Raw genomic sequence first — 19,476 nt, forward strand, 5'->3', positions numbered from 1 at the left:
TTTAAAATAAATACAAACAACAAATCAATTTGTTTCCTCACCATGTGGATTAGTTGCTAAAAGACCCGCAGCATCTAAACTCTGCCTACGTTCTGCCTACGATATGTTTCAACCAAAATTGCAATTTTGACTTTTCTCCACGTTGGCCGCAAGCAACAAAAATGGCCTCTAAATAACGATGTTTGTAAACAATGACTATTTTAAATATGAACTTTTAATGTTTCTATTGATCAGAATATTATTCAAGAGAACAGCTTTTAATTTAATTGGACATCAATCCTTGTTGAACATAAAGTGCATCCAACCAACAAGGAAGTCTATGTATTAAACTGATTGACCAGTACTCGATGTTTTGTATGACTATACAAACTCTAAAACAAGTAATTAAATTAGATTATCTCACTGCTGCAACTGTCTTCCCTTCCATGTGGAGGCAAACCCACTTCAAACATTTTACTGACCTAATGGACGCGTCTAATTCCCTAATTGTTACATAGCCAAAAATTGCAGACCTCTGCGATTTGGAAATTGCATTTTTTGAAATCACGATTATATTGAAAATGCGATTAATTGTTCAGCCCTAGTTGTGGCTATTGAAATCTAAAACTAGTTAATATGAGCTGATGATTTCAGAGTATGGACAATCGCAGTCTCATATAGGGCCAGGTGGGTTTGGAGGGCCAATTTTCCCTTAATAAATGAAATCATCATGTGAAAACTGCATTTACTGACTCACTCCGCATCTGAGACTTGTAAGTATGACAAAAAACAACGACAGGAGAAATCTATAAGGGGGCAAATAGTTCTTATGACGCTGTGTTACAGCAACGACGCACATCTTTCTGTTTTCACACCGGGAACAGGATATTCTGACTCTTTTTCTTCTCCCCGGTCTGACACAGATTTCTGAGAGGATGTCACACAGATTAGTATTTCAAAGGTAGCACATCTCCAGGGAGTTTTCCTCACACAAGAAATCCAGCAAAACAGGCTTGAATAATTTCATTTCACACAGCACACGAACTGGAAACAACTTTGGAGTGCCTTTCAAACCGTCCAAATCCCAACACTTGTGATTTAATTTCCAAAACATGCAGCTCTTTGCCAGTTCTTGTTCCATAAAGTCGACGGAGAGAAGCGAGGGTTACTTTCATGCCTGCAATCATTTCGTCACAGCAGGTGTGCCGTTTTTCCACACGGACCGGATATCTCGTTTAAAGAAGCAGACTTTTTCATTTCCAACACAACAATGGTGACCGTAGCAGAAGTGTCTCTTTGTGAAGAGCTTGCGCGTTTCTCTGAAGTGCAGCTGAAGCCTCAGCCGCCGGTTTGATGATGGGTTTCTGAAGGACAGTGTGACGGGAGGTAAAACGCTCCATACGGAGGCGTCTGACACCTGCTGTTCTCTTCCTGTCCTGAAACCTCTACTTGTTTACGTGGATGCTTTGTGTACGTGTGAGCCCACCCCCAGGGGAGCGGGGGGCAAAGTGCAGAAACACGCTCAAAAGGGAGAAGATAGAGGTGTTTTTATTCCTGACATTCCCAACCGTCACACAGAGGCACCACCATACCGACCACATTTCTAACATTTTTCTTATTTTTATTTTTTGATTTCTCACATCCTTATTTTCTAACGGTGCCGTTCTCTCCTACAGAGATTGTGAATAAAGGGGAAATTTATTCAACGTGGCACATCCTGCTGCTTCTGACTCTCGCAAACAGCTGAGGAGATCACTGCCTTGTCGGATCAAAAAGAGCAGACACACACACAAAAAAAACAAAAGAAAAACAGACTCTGACATTTACTACACATTCTGAGCACACTGGCATTGACACATGACGTGCGCTGTCTATTTTAACTCACAATTCATCAGGTTTCTGTTCACATTCAGCCACAGCAGGCAAGCTTAGGGAAGGCCGGGTCTGTTTAAAGAGGCAAATCGGGTGAGATGAGCAGCCGCTTACCTTAGCTGTCGCTTCCTTTATGGAAAGGTTCAGCGCCTGTTCCTGTTCCTGGAGTCTAGGAAAAAATCGGGAAAAGTCATTATTTTTCTTTTCAAGCAAAAAAAAAAAAAAATCTACATATCAGCACCTAGAACCACTTTATATAAAAAAATCTTTAAATGTAATTTTTAATAGGAAATAACTTGTTTCCCATTTTGAACATAATCTTAGCTCTATTTAAAATCCGTGTTCCAATGAATTTAAGATTCTTAGGAGATTAACAAGTCTGGCTGGGCCTTTGGAAGATAAACAGTCCAACATCATGACAGTCCCCCCACCCTATACCTAAGTTACTTTTTTACATTTTCGTCTTTTTGTTTAACACCAAACTCATCTGGAGTCCTTCTTCCCATAAAGCTCATTTGTACGTTGTTTCAATCTTCAAGTAACCCGCATCGGTGGTCACGTTTAACGCACATCAGACGGGTCGCTCTGAAGTCTGCTAAGACAGGACATTGTAAGTTGTCCGCAAAGGACCAACAAGCATAATTTTACCACTAGGTGGGATGTTGAGGACTGTCTGTGGACCAAAATAAGACAAGCGAAGCTTCTCTCCACCTCCATTACACCTGCAACCCTCCTTTCCCTTCCACTTCTCACCTGTCGCCTCGTACGCGAATATTTGAATAAAGGATAAATGCGCAGCAAAACAGCATCCCCTTTTGGAGGAAAGTAAGTAAATCATAACTTTATAATGCTGTTAGCAAGAGAACGTTGGAAGTGCATTTTATGGGCAGGGAGGGGCTAAGCCCTGAATGGCAGCTGTTCACATGCACGTGTTTTGTAAAAAAAAAAAAAAAAAAAAAAAAAAAAAGAGACTGGAGAACAACACAGAGATATGGAGTGTGATGTCATACCATACTCCATCTAAAAATATACCCTTAGCTCTCCACTATTTTTTAGTTCTATCTATCTAAAATACTAAAATTTTGCTTATTGCTCCTTTAACAGTGAGCTCTGGTGAATTTTTACCTTCATTTCCATCTTGCTGATTGTAACACTCTGTAAGATAAATGTGAGTCCTTTTCCAGTCTTGTTTGTTAGAGCACTAGTTTTTAGTTTATCTTTTTATTTTTAAAGTAGTGCTCAAATGTAGATACGGGTTAGCTAAAGGAAAAAGCTCATTTCTGCAGCCATTTTTCAATTTACAAAGTTCTACGCCAAACCTTACAATCAAAGTATTGACTGTTTTTCCGTTTAATAACTTGAATTTAAAATCACAGAAAAAAAGTACCTGACATTTATTTAAATATTTAAGTTTCAGTTATTAAAAAAGGATTTGTATCATAATAATTTTCTAACCTAGGGTTTTCTTTTTCCAAGCTAAATAAATGTACTCCATTTGTGTGTGAGAAAGAAAATATATGCAACTGCAATAAAAGATGAGTTTCTTTTAGGGAGTCTTAACCGGGGCGGCCAACAGGCGTGGAGGACGATGTCTGTTGTCTTCATTAGCTGGTCCATTTGAATCGAGTGTTTACATGATTCTGTCAATTCTGAAGGGTAAAGGTCATATCTGTGAAATTACTGCTCCATATGTCTATAAACATGCAACCTACAAGGTCACATTATATGGGAACGGAGATATAAATTAATTAGAAGATGGGAAAATGGAGCATAAAATCCATTAAGCACAACACAGTCACCTTGAGAAAGTCCCAGCTTCCTCATATCACCAAATCCAGTGGTGCCCTTTACATGTTATTCAAGCTGATGTTCGAAAATGAGCCCCGACTAAAATGATCATCTGTTAGACAATCGCCTTTTTAGGGACAACCTAATCTGCCGCCATTAAGAGAAAATACCTTGACATGAAAAAGGAGAGCCCAGAGTTAGTGGGACCCCCCAGACGGGTGGCCAGAGTATCCAATCAGATGCCACGATTTCAATCTGAGGCAGCGGCAGCAGATAAATGTGTTGCGTTCGGGGTGACGATGTGTCAGGTATCAAATTATTGCCCTGATGGTGGGTCACGCCGGCAGAGCGCGATAAGTACAATTTACATGTCTTCCTAACGAGTGTCAAGACAGAGGGGCTTTCCGCAGGGCTGCCTCGCAAGCTATTAACTTCTGAGGATGAGATGCAAAGTAATCATTAGCATCTGAGAAAAACCATTAAAATTCAAAGCAGGAGCAGGCAGGTGTGAGAGAAGAGGGCTTGCAGCACAGAAAACGCCTTGGATAAAAATAAATAAAGCACTTGGCGCTTCTTAATGCATTCTCACCGCGCGTGAAAAACAAATTCTTCCTTACGTCTGTCTAAACGGATGCACTTTTATTATAAAATCGCTGTGGCAACAGATATACTATGTTCAGCCCGACCCAAAATAAACCAGAAAAATCAGGGAGGGGGTTGATTTTTAGTAGAGGGAGTTATCAAACTTTCTTTTTTCATATTTGGTCTGATGCCACTGAGGAATTTTTCAGAATAATCACAATTTCACTCCGTTTCGAGGGAAAAGACAACTTCACTGTGAGCTTTGTTCAGTTAGAGGATATAAGAGGTCAGAAAACAGCTCATAAAACCTCCCGCTTCAAATAAGCTAAACGTGAGAAACCTTGTAAGACAACAAAGGGAAGAACGCTCCTGGATGAGTGTTGGCTCTGGGGTCAGTGACGTTCACAGCTCTCTGGCGCCCCCAGCTGGAGACTAAAGGCACTGCAGTTATCGCTGTATGATTAAAATGGAACGTGTGTGACAATAATAATAAAAAAATGCTTAAGCTTAAAGAATTAACAAGACCCATTAAAGAAAGTTTGTTCTGACGTATATTTATAATATATTGAAGCAAATTACATGTGTGTATATTTGGCGTTACATCTATCCACGTTTTAATTTCTCTAAAAATTCACACACAAAAAATTTAAATGGTATCATATTTTCCAGCTGTCGAATGTGCATCCTTTGTACTGAATAGATCTTTTATATCCAAGTTAACCTGTTCTTTTTTTTATGCCTAACTCTGGCTGTCAGTGGAGGGGCTGGATATCTGACATGAAGAGGGCAGTGATAGTCGTACATAAATGTCGGTACTTGTTTGGTTCCTCCCTGACCTGAAAGCAGTGAATCCGCCGAAGCTGACAGGCCAGGCAGGGGGAGCAGTGATCAGAGAAGCGAATGAGGGGTAAATGGTAACTCTGGAGGTGCTGCAGGGACCCTCCACTCAGGTGGGTTAACAGGACAACAATTAGTCAATTAGTCAGTTAGTAAATGCAAATGAGAGAAGCTGGGGCGTGCATCAACAGGTGAAAGTGCTGGGCAGCAAAACACTTTCACCAAACATGAATACAGAAAAGCCTCTACACACGAGCTCCACACAGGGAACAATGCTTCATCCACAGAGAGGAATTGTCGAAAGCTAACCGTGCACATCCCCCTGAAAACACAATTTCCCCCACAGTAAGACACGGTGGTGACAGCATCATGCTGTGGGCAGGCTGATCAGGGTTGAATGGGTTGATGTATGGCCCTAGCTCCAGGCAGATACTAGAAGACGACCTGTTAGATGCAGCAAAGCTGATCCCCTCATGTATAAAATCCTAATGAAAGTCGTTGAAGGCTGTCGTGACGGGACTAAATGTGAAAAAAGCTCAAGAGTAAGAGGTTTCGTCTCAAATGCAATTTTCATTACCGGCGATTTAGTTAGAGACATTTAAATAAAATGTTTGAAATAATAAATCACCGCTCAAATTCAAAGTTCAAATTGAGCTTCCACGGATGTATTTATGTAACATCTAACACTTAGAAGTGTTTGGGACTCTGTAATAATGTCAGTATAAGATGTTCCAACTCTTATTGCTACCAGAAACTGGCGAAGAAAAAAAAAACAAATTATTTATATCATACTGATGTGTCAAATGCACATGAAAAAGGTGTGAAAATCTCCCCTCAAACACTCCACAGAGGAATATCCATTTCTGACCTATATGACGACGCTGCACGGCGACATGCACACGTTTATTATCTTCCAGGACAGCAACACTGTTCAGAAATATATGTCTTTAAATCCCCACAGCATCTCTCCTCTCCTGCAATCACTCCAACAGCAACAGACCATCTGCAAAACGTAGATTTCAAATAAAAAAAAAAAATCTGTTCAGCTTTTCTCCTCAGAGTTAATTTTGTTTAATCTCCACTGTGTGATAAAGCACACACCAAAACCTTTCGTCCAGCAAGTTCTTGACTGAGTGGCAGGAAGTGAGATATTCTTCCCCCTGTGTGTTTCTGACCTGAGTGTCGACGGTGGAGGGGAGATGGAGATCTGCGTGCGGTTTTCGGACGTGACGAGGTCCTGCAGGGTCCGGCTCATGTCCCGAAGCTGGGCGGCGGTGCAGCTCCGCAGCACGGACCCCTCCAGCTCCGCCGCCTCCGCCCGCCTCTCCTCCTGCAGGATCAGCAGCTCCAGACATCGACTGCGATCCTTCAGCCTCGCCAGCCTCGTCTGCAGGTCCTCAATTTCCTCCTGGAGAGATGTCCCATTGGATTAGTGATTAGCTCCCTTTGTCTTTGCTCACCCTGTCTTTCTTAGATTAGGCATTATTCAAATAAAATAGTACAATTTTTGTGGTGCACTGCAAAAACAGAACTAAAAGTTCTTGAAATCGTTGTAATTTTCCTTGATTAGAGCAGGTAAATAAGACTATTTGCCAATGGAATAAGATTTTGCACTTAAAATAGGAACAATTCATCTCCATCGTCTTATTTCAAGTGCAGGATGTCTAATTATCTTATTTTAGAGATGAATTGTTCCTATTTAAGTGCAATCTCATTCCATTGGCAAATAGTCTTATCTACCTGCTCAAATCAAGGAAAAATACACTAATTTGAAGAAATTTTTGCTTATTTTTAGTTCCCTTTTTGCAGTGTGAAAGTGAAACGAAGCGCAAAGAAATTCAGATCCATCACCGGACCTATTTGGTTTTGGCAGTGAGAGACGGCTGAGGTTGCTAAGGCGTATGATTAGGAGGGTTTCCAGGCATGTTCTGCAGGGAGAAGACCTCAGAGCAGAACCAGCGCCCACTGGAGGGACTAAATATCCAGTGTGGCCTGGGAACACCCAGAATGGGCTGGAAAGCATCGCTGTGACTGTCTGGGTTCCCCCTCTGATGCTTCTCATTCCTGCGACCTGTTCTCAGATAATAAATGACCAGTCACACCCCGTCTTTGCTCTGATCTTCAACAAGTCTCTGGAGCCGTGTGAGGCTCCCTCCTGCTTCAAAAGCTCCGACATCATCCCGCTCCCCCAATAAATGCACCATCATGCAGTTAAATGGCTACAGGCCTTTCGCCCTGACGTCTGTGGTCATGAAATCCTTTGAGCGACTGTTGTCGAAGCATTTGAAGGAGATCACAGACCCCCCTGCTGAACCCCCATGCAAACAGGTCAGCAGATGAAGCTGTGTGCTTGGGACTCCGCTTCATCCCAAGCCGTCCCCAGAACAGGACAGGTCCAAACTACAGCGAACAGTCAGTTGCTCCCCAGAGAGGATCATGGTCAGGAAAATGGCAGCGAGCATTTCTGCAGACCCCACACATCCTGCACACACACACCGTTCAGCGCTTTACCTTCAGCTGGATGCTACAGAGACGGTTTCCTTACCCTCGCTGTCTGATGAACACGGAACAGTCAGAGTGCCCGTATTTATGTGCACTAAATCAGCAACGTTTTCTTCTTTTGTAACAATACTGAATTTATAAAAAAAATCTTTTTTGCCAAGAAATTTCTATATTTATAGATTGTGAACAAACTAGAAGTCAAATTGCTTATTTGCTTCTCACAAAGCTGGCAATGAAGCTGATTTCTGTTTAGAAATATTATTTATTTTAAGTTTGTCCTTCCTGGAACAAGGCTTATATGTGTGTATGTATACATATATATATATATATATATATATATATATATATATAGGAAGGACACAAATGAAACAATAGGAACCGCTATTTACCTCAACATGAAGTTTTTCTTGAATCAACTGATCCCTTCGCTGCAGCGGGACCTGCAGTGGGTCAGACTGCTCCACCGAGTCCGGTTCTGATCCCTCTCTGCCAAAGAATCATGATAACCATCAATCACAGCAAATTACATTCCAGAACATCTGCTTTATTAACTTAACTTTATTAACTGCTTTTTTTTTTCATCGTTCAGTTCTCACTCTAACTTTACCACAAAATAATAATAAAAACTTTTTTTCTTTTTTGAATAAAATGGGATATTATCATATCTGTATATTTAAAAATAAGTGCGTCAGAGTAACTGTAACAAATGGCTTAAAAGGTGTGGAAACCCCAACAGATGTCCTCCCTGTGAAACCATTTTTGAGTGCTGTCCTGCTATTCTCTATGCTACAATGTCACAACAGCAGCATAAGAAAAGGCCTTGGTGATAGAATATATAAACACGTAAGAAACGTAAAAGAAGGGTCTCAGCCAATTTTTCAATCTGTACCATGGATGTTTATGTGCTGTGGGTGGTAACCAGTGCGACTACTGCCCTTCTACATAGCAGCCAATGCTAAAATGTAAAATTATGGTCATACTTTGGTGTGACCGACCTGCACTGACTGCAGTCTGCCCTCTGGAGGGCGCTGTGCACCACCTGTGTGAGCCTCTCCAGGAACAGGGCCACACTGGGCTGCATGGAGGGCAAACCCAGCCGGAGGGATCCACGCTCTCTGCAGAGCTCCTCCAGCTTCTTCCCAAACCGCTCAGCTGAAAATGCAAATAAACGTTCAGAAACAGGTTCACAGCCTTCGGCACTTTGTCACACGTCGGTGGAGGAAACTCAAGGTTTCATGCAGACATCCAGTCAAATTCAAGAGACGTGAATATTATGGAAAATCCATTCATTTTAGTAACAAACACAAACTGCAAATCTTTATTTCAGCTAATTGTTACGATTTTCTGACGGCTAACGAAAACAAAACCTTTCAGCTTTTAATATATCAGCTCAATTAAAAATGCATTTGTAAAACAAAAATGTGTGGTTATTGAAAACTATGTTTAATACCTGCATAAAGGATATAATTTTCATATTTTAATCTCACCAACAAGCCTCATTGGAGCATGTGCTCTAATTGAATGTGGCTGTCATTTCTCCATCATCAGTTATTCAGTTTTCCCTATCAGGATCCGCCACGGTGCCACATTTAAAAATAATAAACAAGTGTGGTGATCATATATTGAACTTTTTCAGAACCACCGATCCTTTACAATACGCACATTTCCTAAGAAGTCCACTGCATGTGAAGTTCTGCTGGAGACCTGCACTTTCTTCATAAAGCGTGTCAGTAAAATCTTTCCAGGCGCAGAAAGAATTGCAAATTAGATTTGCAGTGCAATGCATGAAGAAGCAAACAACAAGGCTGACGGTTCACCGTGTTCTGAAAATATAATCAATGTGCTCAGATATGCTGTCTGCTTGAATTATTTCTGCCACGAGGCCCGAGAAATAGCTCACTCGTTTTGAAAAAATAAACTTCCCTCCGGCCGGGCAGAAAAAAAAAACATTCAGGTCAAGCAGCCCAGACACACATTGAAAGTGAAAGTGAACAAACTTTTGTTCTGCTGACTGGTTGGACCTTTTCTGTTTTTTAAAGTTAAAATAACCAAAGGTAAACAGATAGAGACACAAGAACTACTGTTTAGGCAGCACTTAAAGGCTATTGCTCTCTATTTTCATGCTCTCAGAAATTACTATATCAGGTTATTTGGATGGATGGATGGATGGATGGATGGATGGATGGATGGATGGATGGATGGATGGATGGATGGATGGATGGATGGATGGATGGATGGATGGATGGATGGATGGATGGATACAGAACTGAATAAATGCATAAATGACTGAAAGAATAAAATGATGTAATGAATAAATAAATACACCAATAAATAAATTGCATGAACAAAATAAAAAACACAACTAATAAGCATAAATATGTATATAAGGAGACTTGTCGATGGCACTGGGGTAGAAAAACACGACCAGAGGCCTCTGCCACATGTCATTCCCCTTTTCTCCTCAACCCTTTCCTGTCTAGGATCTGTCAAATAAAGGCCACGAGAGCCACAAAATGTATATTAAAGTCATAATCAATTAACAAATAAATAAACCTAACCGGTATCTATATTGTATACATTTTTAGTTTGAGAAACTGCCCCTGTCCTCCTATAAAAAGCTTTGCATCGGTCACTAGGGGGGGATCTTTTTACACATTTGTTCAATAGAAACAACAAAAAAGAAACAACAGCAACAATAACAAAGGAGTAAGTATCGCATCACATCTTTTCTGCGAATGCATCTAAACTAAACTAAATGAATGAATGACGGAATAAACAATAGTGTTTTGATAAAGAAAGAAAAACTGAAAGTAAAATCATAAATACATTTCTTTTATTTCTAAATTAATTGAGCAGAAATCTTCTCTCCAAGTCAAAACCTAATCACAGAGTGTTATAAAACAACGTTGGTTAAATATTTCCCGTTAGATCAAATCAAAGCTGAAAGTTAGGGTCCCGGTCAAGCGGCTGACGGGTGCAGAGCGGTGCGGCTCATAGAGTACCTGGAAAAGGCTGGAAGGAGGACGTGGATGGAGGTGAACATCAGGGGTGCAAGAGTAAAGGAGAAGCTCTACCACCTGACGGTGAGACGTGTTTTTAGAGAGGGAGTAACAGCGTTATAAAGGCGAGGCTGAGAGGTTCTGGATGTGTTAGAGGAGGAACCCTGGACCCAACGGACAAAGAACGATGAATACAGAGATTCACAGAGAAGGTTCAGGGAAGGAGGACGAACACACAGAGAAGATCAGCTGCGATGGAGCAGCAATACATTATGAAGAAGGAGATTCCTCCCAGAATGGGTTCATTTAAACCCTGAAATGGAAATTTGTTTGGGTTAGTTTCCCATATATTTCCTGCTTTTCACACTTGTAATATTAAACTCCAGCTTCAATTGACGTGTGATTTTCTGTCGTGTCGATTTTTCTCTTACTGAGTGAGGCTTTTTCTGCCAACCTAACGTGTGACGCGTACAGCAGCTCTGATGTTAGGTCTGGATTTCTCTTTCTTTACCTTTTTAATGTCTAATAATAATTCACCACATGTTTGCACCTGCTTACTGAGAATAAACAAAGCACATTCAGGGCCAATATAATGCCATAAACTTACCATAAAACATTAAAAAGACCCAAGAGACTGAATTGTGTTTTAAATGAACTTGCTTTCAGAAGTCTAGTCTTGTGAGGGTTTGAAAAGCTGCCATTAAAAAACAACCAGAAGTTGTAAATTAACGCAGTAATCAAACTAATGAATATCTGAACTACAAAATAACAGTAAATCTTCAACATAAATAAGCCAGCGGTGACTTATTTCATCACTTTGCAAAGCTCTCCTTTCACCCAACAAATGTTAACACAGAAGCAGACAAACGGCACAAGAAGCGCCGATCGATCGCCGGCGAACGTCCACAGCTACAACCTTATTGGCCAAAGCTGAAAGAAGCTCTTTTATGAAAGCAAAAAGGTCGGTTCAACGTTCACCTGCGTCATAGTCGTCATCCAGAATGGCTTTCTGCTGGAGCCGCTGCAGCTTCAACATCATGGAGTCAATCTTTGAAAGGGGGACAGAAGAAAGACCGGTGAGTCGGCAGGCCGGAGCTCTTTAAATAGTCCCCACAGGTCGGAGCGAGAGAGCAACGACCGCCGGGTCAGAGCGACTCGGACGACGAGCTCTGCAACGTTTCATCAACCCTGAAGTTAGGTGAGTGCACCAAAAGATTTAGCATCCTATTTCCTATAAGAAAAGCCTTTTTATCATTTTTTTCCTATTATTTCAGTTCAAATACAGCAATCCACTTTCACATGCACTGTCATATACTGCAGAGGAGAGTGACTTTACTAAACTGTCCCAATCCATCCCTTTAGGGTTCAGTCAGAAGTTTACATACACTAATTGTGGCCCCTGGATGTCATAGTAGTTCAGGCGTTTTAATGGCGCACTGAACTGTTTACGTCCCACGCCGGAAGAATTAGATAAACATACAGCTTCGATGTCTTCTATACGCAAGAATTTGGTGCGCAGGTTTGAATTTACTGTGGATTTTCCTCAAACTCACTCAAATACAGCCCCACTGGCCCTTAATGAGAAGACCCCTCAGCAAGTTTGCATCCACCAATAAGCTTCTGTCATCGTTTTAAATCGGTTTGTGTCCTGGCTCAAACCTGGCTTTAGAGCGTAGGCCACAAATTATCAATAGTGTTGAGGTCAGGACTTTGGAAGCCCGTTCCCGAAGCTCAATTGTAATCGGCTTTATCTATTTTAATATTAGTTTTGATGTGCATTTGGGATCATAATCTTTGTTTGTTTTTTAAATTGTGCTTTATTTTCAACCATTGAACCCAAACCGCCACCTTCAGATAAGATAAGAACCATTCCTCTGAATGGAAACTGCTAGAGGTTGAATACCAGCGTTCCTCTCCACAGGGAAGCAGGTTTTACATCAACATAAATCGAGAAAGAAGCCAAAACCGACACCTTCATGTTCGATAAACATGTAAATCTGTGGTTGCCTACGTCCTCTGGAGAGAAGTTTTAATGGTCAGAGGAAACAGAGGTTGAGCTTTTTTTGCCCTCAATGGTGAGAAGAATGGTTGAAGGAGTTAATGATAGGCTGTCAGGTACGGTGGTGGCAGCAGCATGCTGAGGGGTTTTTTTACTTTTTATGTCCTTTGTGGGACTGATGTGTTGCACAAAGTGGATGGAATAGGGAAGACGGAGGGCTACTTCCTAGTTGTTCATCCTGATTTCAAAGGAACAGCTTGACGGCTGAAACTTGGGAAAGGTGTGGCGTTGCAAGAGGACAACGATCCCTCAGTTTTAGACTAACATTAGGAAACCAGCCAAATTCAACTAACTCTACCAAACGTAGCACAAAGAGGAGTCAAATAATAACCACAAGCTGTAAGATGGCTGCGAAAAACATGCTGGAATTTAACTTTAACTAATTAACTAATTTTCCACACTGAAGGCAGGTTCGTACCCACCTTGGTGTAAGTGCGGTTGCTCTGGAGGCAGTCCTGCAGCGCGCCTTCGTACTTCTTCACCAGGCGGTCCCAGCCCTGCTCCGAGGCGGGCGTGGCGCTCTCGTAGCCGGAGGTGACAGAGGAGGCGGAGGCCGTGTCCGAGTCCACCGACAGGGAGGACGTGACCTCTATGTCAAGAGTTTGGGAATCGCAGCTTGGAAGGTGGGGCGTTTCCCCCTTGCCACCCGACAAACAATCCCGCCAACATCTCCCGCCATACGAAGGCTCTTCTTTATGGGCAGGACCGGCTTGAGCCAGGGACGGCATCGACTGGGCAGCTGCTGACTGCTTTGGTAAAATGTGTTTGGTGGAGGACGCCTCGCCTGGTTGACGCGTCGGTGCCGGTGCAGCGGGGCTTGTCCTCTGGTGGCAGTTTAGAGACTGCTGGATGAAGCTAAAACTTGAGTTGAAGGAGTCCTCGGGCGAAGACTGGGGGCTGGGACTGCGTCCGCACGGAGGCGGAGAGGACCGGACCAGAGGGCTCGGCGAGCTCTGTTCTCCGTTTACAGAGACGAGCGAGTTCTTGCTATCCGAAGCAGTACATGTGGATCGACTGTAATGTTGGTTATTCATTGGAGACGCTTTGACGGTAGGAGCTTTACTCAACTGTTGAACTCTGGTCGCCTCAGTGATGCCGGCGTGACGTCCGGATTTTCCACTCCTAACGCAAATGATGCTCTCCTCCTTCTCTTCCTCCTCCTCCTCCTCCTCCTCCTGAGCATGAGCAGTGCCCTGCAGTCTGGCCTGCTCTCCTCTCATGTACCCTGGTCTCCTGTGGAGCCTCTTACGGCCCGAGCTGCCAGCTGTCCCGGATGCTTTGCCACCTGTCGATGCAGAGATTAACCATTAAGCTGGACAACAAGTACACAAGGTGTGAGCTCATCGAGCCGGCAGGATAAAGCGTGCCATAAGAACGTAGCATGAAATCTGTCCAAGAAGCCAATCACCCAGAAAACCTAGAACGCTGTATAGTTCTTTACGTTAACCCTGTTCCAGCGCTGCATTGCTATCTCCAGCTGAGCTGCTGTGCAACATTTCCCACAGTTCTGCTCCAGCTGTTGGGAAATACCAAAGCTGCGCGGTAATTTTTTATCAAAAAAAAAAAAAAAAAAAAAAGAACACGCCTCTCTTTGGGAAAAAGGCCAAGTGAAAAACATCTCTAAAACTCTATTTATTCTGCTCAGGACAACAAAACTCATTTAGCTTCTGAATAAAAACCATTCTAGATAACATGACAAGATTTGTTTTAATAAGAAAAAAAGGGCATTAATTAAGCAAACTCATGAAGTGTTCTCAGCCTTCATTGTGTTAAGCAAGCATTCATATGCCTTTAACTTTTTCATATTTTAGCACAATAAGTACAGAAACTGTAATGGATTAATGGTTTCTGTCAAGAACAACTCAATAGTAAAGTTAAGGGAAAGTATGCACGGTTTTTACTTTTATTTCTAAAGAAAATGAGAAAAATGTGAAATGCATTTGTATTCAGCAACCTGAGTATGTTTTTACCACCTTTGCAAAAAAATAAAATTTGCCGCATTTTGCATTTAAAATTTGTCAAAGTTCAGTCAGCAGGGCTGGGAAACATTTGTAAACATCAGCAAACAGCTAAACATTTAAAGGAGCAATAAGCGAAATTTCCGCGACCCTATGAGGGACTAAGCGGGTTAGAAAATGGATGGATGGATGGTTAAATATCAGATGGACTATGGTATGGGTCACACCGCATTTCTCTGTGTTGTTCTCCAGTCTCTTGTGAACAAAGCCAGGCTGGCCATGCTTGCACGTACGTGCATGTGAACCGCTGCCACTCAGAGCTTAGCCCCTCCCTGCCCTAAAATACCACCGTCAGAGAGTTGGAGCAACATGGCGGCGAGCACCCCAGGAGATCAAAATGTTCTCTTGCTAACAGCATTATAAAGTAATGAGTTAGTTACTTCTTCACTAGAAATGCTCCTCTGAAAGGTGAGCCTGTGTTTTTATCCTTTACAAATATGCACATATGAGGTGTGAGAAGGTAAAGGAGGGGCTGGGTTGTAACTGGAGTGAAGGTAAAGAGAGGAGCGGCTTGTCATTAAGCTTGTTTTGGTCTGCAGAGAGTGCTCAAGCGCCACCTAGTGGTGAAGTATCACTTATTGCTCCTTTAAATCGGAGACAGCCGGACTTTCCCTCAGTTCTTTATGAAAACGTTTCGACACCAATCCAAGAGTCATTGTCAAATCTAGTGGGTCGCACTTGAGCAACCTGCAGTCGCAGCGCTGCTGTTTTTAAACAACATGGAGGCCCAGCCTTAAAAACAGCAAAGTACCAGCTGCAGGTTTCTGCAGCTGGTGCTGGTGCTAACTGAGAGTTTGCACAGGCATCTGTAAACAGTAAAAGAAATCAGTTTTCAAGTCCTGCCACATGGTTCTCAGTTGGATTTAGGTCTGGACTTTGACTAGGCCATTCCATATTGAATCATTCCAGAGTCGAGCTGGAAAATGAACCTACATCATAGTCTGAACTCTTCTGCAGCCTACAACAGTTTTTCTTTCTCTCCATGCAAGAAATGTCCTGTATTAAGCTCCCTTGATCAGCTCTGACCACCTTCCCTGTCCCTGCAGAGGAAAATGATCCTCACTACATTGTGTTTCTAGGTTGATGCTAGGATTCTGCCAAAGTGGGTTTCACATGCTGGTCCAAAAGTTAAATTCTGGTCTCATCCAACCAGAACACCTTCATAACGTTTGCTGTGTCCCCTTTGTGGCTTGTGGTGAACTGTAAACCCAAGGTTTTATGGGTTTCTTTTAACAGTTGCTTAAGTTTACCCACCCCTCCATAAAGGTAAGATCTGTGTAGCGAGTCCACCTGAGTCACAGGTCTCTGCAGGTCCTCCAGAGTTAACTTGGGCCTGTCCTTAACCTGTCCTTGCCCAGCCTGTCTGTTAGGGTGGACAGAGGCATGTCTTCATCTCCAAGCCGGGGACATTGTTTTATCAGATTTTCTACCTGACTTGTCTGCTGTGTACACCTTCGTGATGCTGATGTTCATTTCTGTTCTTTAATAAACCTCTTAGGCTTTAACACAACATCTCCATTGATCAAATTGAATTACACACAGAATGACATTGTTTACAAATTGGGTGTTTTTGAAGACAATTGGATTGCATTGTATTTTGGGAAATGAAAGCAAAGAGGGCTTAATACAAATGCATGCCAACCATTTCAGACTTTCATTTGTTGAATAATTTGAAGGTTTTTCTCTTCAACTCTATATTTTTGCATAAATATCCAGAAAATGTTCGAATCTCAGGTATAATTAACATCAGCTGATATATTTTCTGGTAAATTTGAATTATACCCTATTTCTATCTAATTTGATTCTGATCTGAGATAGTTGATATAAAAAAATGGGACATATTATGACCCTTGATCAAAGCAAAGTATTATAATTAACCTCCTGCTGGTAGATACTATTTATTGGGATCATAAAGACATAAGTCACTACAGTAGAGTATAAACAAATTAGTTTTAGCCATTAGTTGCCAAAGTGGGGGCAGGAAATGTCCCCCGCTGAGGACGAAGCGAATGCGGAGTCTGCACAAAGCGTCCCAAAGTAGACGGCTCCAGTTCATACCAGAAAGCGTTGAGTACAAAGCAACCAACACTGCAGAGTGTGAAATGGTGCACAGCGTCCAGATCAGAATCAAGATAAATGGAAATCAAGTGTGAACAAAGTTTTCTGAAAACATTTATACAATTAGATTATATCATACTTGATATTTGAGCTCAGCTCCAGCAAAAACTAACTGACTGAAGTTTAAGGGAAGGAAATTGTTCATGAGTACGAAATGGAATTAGGAGGAAAAACGTTGATGAAGGGGGGAGCAGAGCCTTCCAGACCTTTGTTTGTTTTTCTTTGTTTGCTTTGCTCAGGGAAGTCCAAGGTGTGGTGTGGGGGCCTTTCATGGTCCAGGATGGACACCTTTTGCAATTTTTCCAGATTAGATGACAAATGTATATTTTATTAAATAAAAATATTATGTACAACCAGAGAATTTTGTTTTATTAGCCTGTTTTTCATTTTTTGCATTGTAGTAAGAAGGGCCAAAGTAATCTGGTGACTTTTAACTGAAAAAAACACATTTGGTTTACACCCATTCATTAAACTTGGCTAAATACACCGGGATGGGGATTCGTTGCTGGGAATAGACTAAAATAACTTTTCTAGAGCTATAAAATAGAAAAACGTTCAACCCAGAAAGCTGCACACCTTTCTTTTATCACTGCAAGCATCTGAGCCCTTTATTTCGACCTGGAATAATTTATTATTTTCTACTTTTGTCAGTAACTTATTGCATGTTTAATCTATTGCTGAGCAGCTCAAAAGAAAAAGAATTCACCCAAAAACATTCTGTGTAGCTCTAGATCAATGGAGGAAGTGAAGTCATTCAAATTTCCTTAAAAAGCAGGGTTAAAACATGCTCATTAAACTCTATTGAGCCTTGAGTTCTTGCAAAGTAGGATAGTATTGTCTGGTATTAGTCACTGTCAAACAGTCCTAACTAAGCTTTAAGGCTAATTTTCTGAAGGATGATAAAGCCCTGTCTGTGTTTGGCACCAGACACCTGCTGCAGTGCAAAGTGATTAAAAAAACATCTAATGTGCAGCATTCAGACGAGGCAAGCTGGGATGTTGGGAAACGACAACGGCCTCTTTGTGAACAGCTGCGCTTCCCCCTTTTCTTTTTTTCCCACTTCTGACTCTCGGTTTTCTCCCTCCTCTCATTGCACACGCTAAAAGCTCAGAGACACACTGACACTTTTGTGCCGAAAAGGAGAGGAATCAGATAAGCTTTGTTCATTTCACGTGAAAAAGACGCTGTGGCGCCCGAATGTGCGGACTCCGGGCCTCGCGGCAATGTGTGTCAAGAAGTCGAGGAAAAAACGGGCTAAGCAGCCGCAGCCCACGGTGACCTCCGGTGATGCAATCGCCCCCATGTGACCGGGATGCACAAACAGAATCCGCTTTAGCATGTAGGGCAGACATTGCTGCGAGAGTGATAGTAAGCCGTCTCCTTTGTGTCCAGGTCCGGCTCAACAAGAGCTCCCGGTCCACCGGGACCTCCAGCACTAAAGCTCAGATTCCCCGCAGCTCCATCCATTAGAGGGGCTCCGAAGACGAGGCCGCTGTACCATAAAAGGTTCAAGTAACCCAAGCCTTCATTATAAGGAGCAGATACCACAGCACCATCCACCATCTGGTGTGGCCTACGCTGTTATACTCTCAAGAGAGCCAAAGAGACTCGTTGCCGAAAGGAGAAGGACTCACGGTGGTGTTGGTGTATCCCCAGTGGTGGTTCTAGACCAGATTTACCAGGGGGGCCAAGGTGGGGCCAGTGTTTTTTTCACAGGGGCACATAAAAGAATGAAATGAAATGAAATGAAATTTATTCGAACATGATACAAATATAAAAATAAAATAGTGCACAGTAACAAGAAGTGCATAAGAAAGAAGAGAAAATACAGATTTTTTGTTTCAGTTAACATATCATGCTCAAAATGGGGTAGGAAGAAGTGAGAACTTATAAACTCCTACCCCTAAACACTTGAGACTTTAGAGTCCTACTGTCATTAAAGAAAAAAAAAATCAAAATCAAAGTGGCAGTTAGAAGTAACAGTTACTAATATTTACCTATACATTTTCCCATTTTATGCTAGTTTATCTTTCTAAACCCTTACACCAAGTTATTATCTTCAATACACACCTTATTGCTTTCTGTCCCCATGTGTATATCTATTGAAAATTACCTCTTTGTACTTTCTTTTGAGAGGTAATTGAATGAAATCATAAAACAGGGCAATATTTAATCGTTTAAGAATATGAAGTGAGACACTTGTGGCACCGGTACTGCAGGTTTCAGATCCCTGATCTAGCAGATGAAAACTGTGATCCCAGCTCAATACAGCTGAAGCTAAAAGTAAAACACCTTGATTTTTAAACCCTTGTTAGGGTGAAATTTTAAAGGTAAAACAAATAAAATTGGTAAAAGTGACAAATCAGGTGTGGTTTCTTCACCAGTGCATATAATCGTAAGAAGTTTATTTAATTTATGTCTTTAGTACAGGGGCCATAACATAACCCTACATCAGGGCCATAACCCCCTGAGGGCTCCTGTCTAGAGCCGCCCCTGTGTATACCCGACACAGAATAGCTGCACAAGGACCGCTCTTCCCAGTAAAAGGGAAGGAAATGCCTAGAGGCTCATTCTGTCTGAGGGTGTGTGTGTGTGTGTGTGTGTGTGTGTGTGTGTGTGTGTGTGTGTGTGTGTGTGTGTGTGTGTGTGTGTGTGTGTGTGTGTGTGTGTGTGTGTTAGATGAGGCACTGGCTTCTCCGCCTTTCAGGGCTATGTCATCCAC

The 19,476-nt window shown here is 42.0% G+C and overlaps 1 protein-coding gene across 4 annotated transcripts in view; it reads right to left on the reverse strand.

Moving 5' to 3' along the window:
- Positions 1-19,476, reverse strand: part of disc1 (DISC1 scaffold protein) — a 75,037-nt gene that overhangs the window by 50,797 nt on the left and 4,764 nt on the right. For all 4 annotated transcript variants that reach the window (XR_004927635.1, XR_004927634.1, XM_012857062.3 and 1 more), the window contains exons 2-7: positions 13,041-13,903; positions 11,538-11,607; positions 8,556-8,712; positions 7,950-8,046; positions 6,234-6,466; positions 1,966-2,020 (exon numbers count right to left, since the gene is read on the reverse strand). Coding sequence is in view for 2 of the 4 variants with exons in the window: in XM_012857062.3 (XP_012712516.2) it covers positions 1,966-2,020; positions 6,234-6,466; positions 7,950-8,046; positions 8,556-8,712; positions 11,538-11,607; positions 13,041-13,903 (1,475 nt within the window). In the remaining 2 variants the exon portion in view is untranslated. The remainder of the gene's footprint in view (positions 1-1,965; positions 2,021-6,233; positions 6,467-7,949; positions 8,047-8,555; positions 8,713-11,537; positions 11,608-13,040; positions 13,904-19,476) is intronic.

Source organism: Fundulus heteroclitus, chromosome 22 (assembly GCF_011125445.2).
Source record: "Fundulus heteroclitus isolate FHET01 chromosome 22, MU-UCD_Fhet_4.1, whole genome shotgun sequence".
Taxonomy (NCBI): domain Eukaryota; kingdom Metazoa; phylum Chordata; class Actinopteri; order Cyprinodontiformes; family Fundulidae; genus Fundulus; species Fundulus heteroclitus.